Source organism: Otolemur garnettii, unplaced genomic scaffold (assembly GCF_000181295.1).
Source record: "Otolemur garnettii isolate 467f Iridium unplaced genomic scaffold, OtoGar3 scaffold00024, whole genome shotgun sequence".
NCBI lineage: Eukaryota > Metazoa > Chordata > Mammalia > Primates > Galagidae > Otolemur > Otolemur garnettii.
In genome coordinates, this window is record NW_003852419.1 from 12,258,968 (window position 1) to 12,260,164 (window position 1,197).

Consider the following 1,197-nt stretch of genomic DNA (forward strand, 5'->3'; position numbering starts at 1 on the left):
CCCAGAACTCTAAGAAGGAGCTGATGTGGAAGAGCAGCTGAGATAGTTGAAGATGACGACCACAGTAGCCACAGACTATGACAACATTGAGATCCAACAGCAGTACAGCGATGTCAACAACCGCTGGGACGTCGATGACTGGGACAACGAGAACAGCTCTGCACGGCTCTTTGAGCGGTCCCGCATCAAGGCTCTGGCAGGTGAGTCTCCTTCGTGCCTCATCACCAAAGCCCAGGATGCTGTTCTCAGGGTCCTTTAACACCATTCACCTTGTCCTTGCTATGGCTGCCTTGTGTAAAGATTGTCCCTCGAGAGCAAGGTGACCGTTTTGTAGGGTAGTCACTTCCATATTTGGAGAGCTATCACTTCTGATGGCCAAAATGATTCAGAGGACCGGATATTATTTATACCAATTCAGAAAGAGCCACCCTAAGTTTGTAAGAATTCTTTTATTTTTTAATATGTCTTACATTTCAGAATATTGAAGCATGCTATGCCTTACACACAAAAATATACAAATTAATGTGTGTACTTGGTGCCTGTGATTATATTATCTAACTGACCTGTACAATGGTTGGTTCGTATCACATGCAAGGATTGTAGATCTGAAAAGCAATAGCTTAATCTGGTAAAGGGATACTGACAGGTAAGTTTATGATCGCTTCATTAAAATTACTAGGAAGACATCCTAACTTTGTGATTTTTCGTTTTTTTTGTTGTATAGAATACCTGGAGTACACTTGACAGTGGCCCTGGTTGGGGTAGTGGGTTTTTACCCTAAAATTGCCCTGAAAATCAAGAAAGGGTTCTATTACCTTGAAAACTTTAGCAGTTCTAAATATACATAAACCAAGGGACAAAATGAAGTGTATTCAAGGTCCTCCATCTGTCCTTTGAGATTTCAACTGACATGTTTGCCAAGTGGGAAAAGTGGGTTTATGATTTTTTTCCTAACATCTTTATAGTTATGAAAGTAAATTAGAGTCATGACTTGAGTAGATAAGTGTATCATGAATGCAACTCACTTTTTTGTTACCTTTACAATGGAATCTGATTATGAAGGCTGTACCATTTAGAGTTGTCTTGATTGCGAGCAAAAGGAAGCCTAACCCAAAGTGGTTGATGTGACAAAGAAAATTTATTGGCCACGTAGTAGGCACATTCAGCCTTTAAGCAAGACTTATTCCTGGGCTTAAA

At 40.3% G+C, this 1,197-nt stretch overlaps 1 protein-coding gene across 2 annotated transcripts in view; it reads left to right on the forward strand.

Moving 5' to 3' along the window:
* SPTBN1 (spectrin beta, non-erythrocytic 1) overlaps nucleotides 1-1,197 on the forward strand; it is a 202,334-nt gene that overhangs the window by 56,601 nt on the left and 144,536 nt on the right. For both annotated transcript variants that reach the window (XM_023512079.1, XM_012804019.2), the window contains exon 2: nucleotides 6-200. In XM_023512079.1, the coding sequence (XP_023367847.1) occupies nucleotides 53-200 (148 nt within the window). In that variant the 5' untranslated portion in view covers nucleotides 6-52. The remainder of the gene's footprint in view (nucleotides 1-5; nucleotides 201-1,197) is intronic.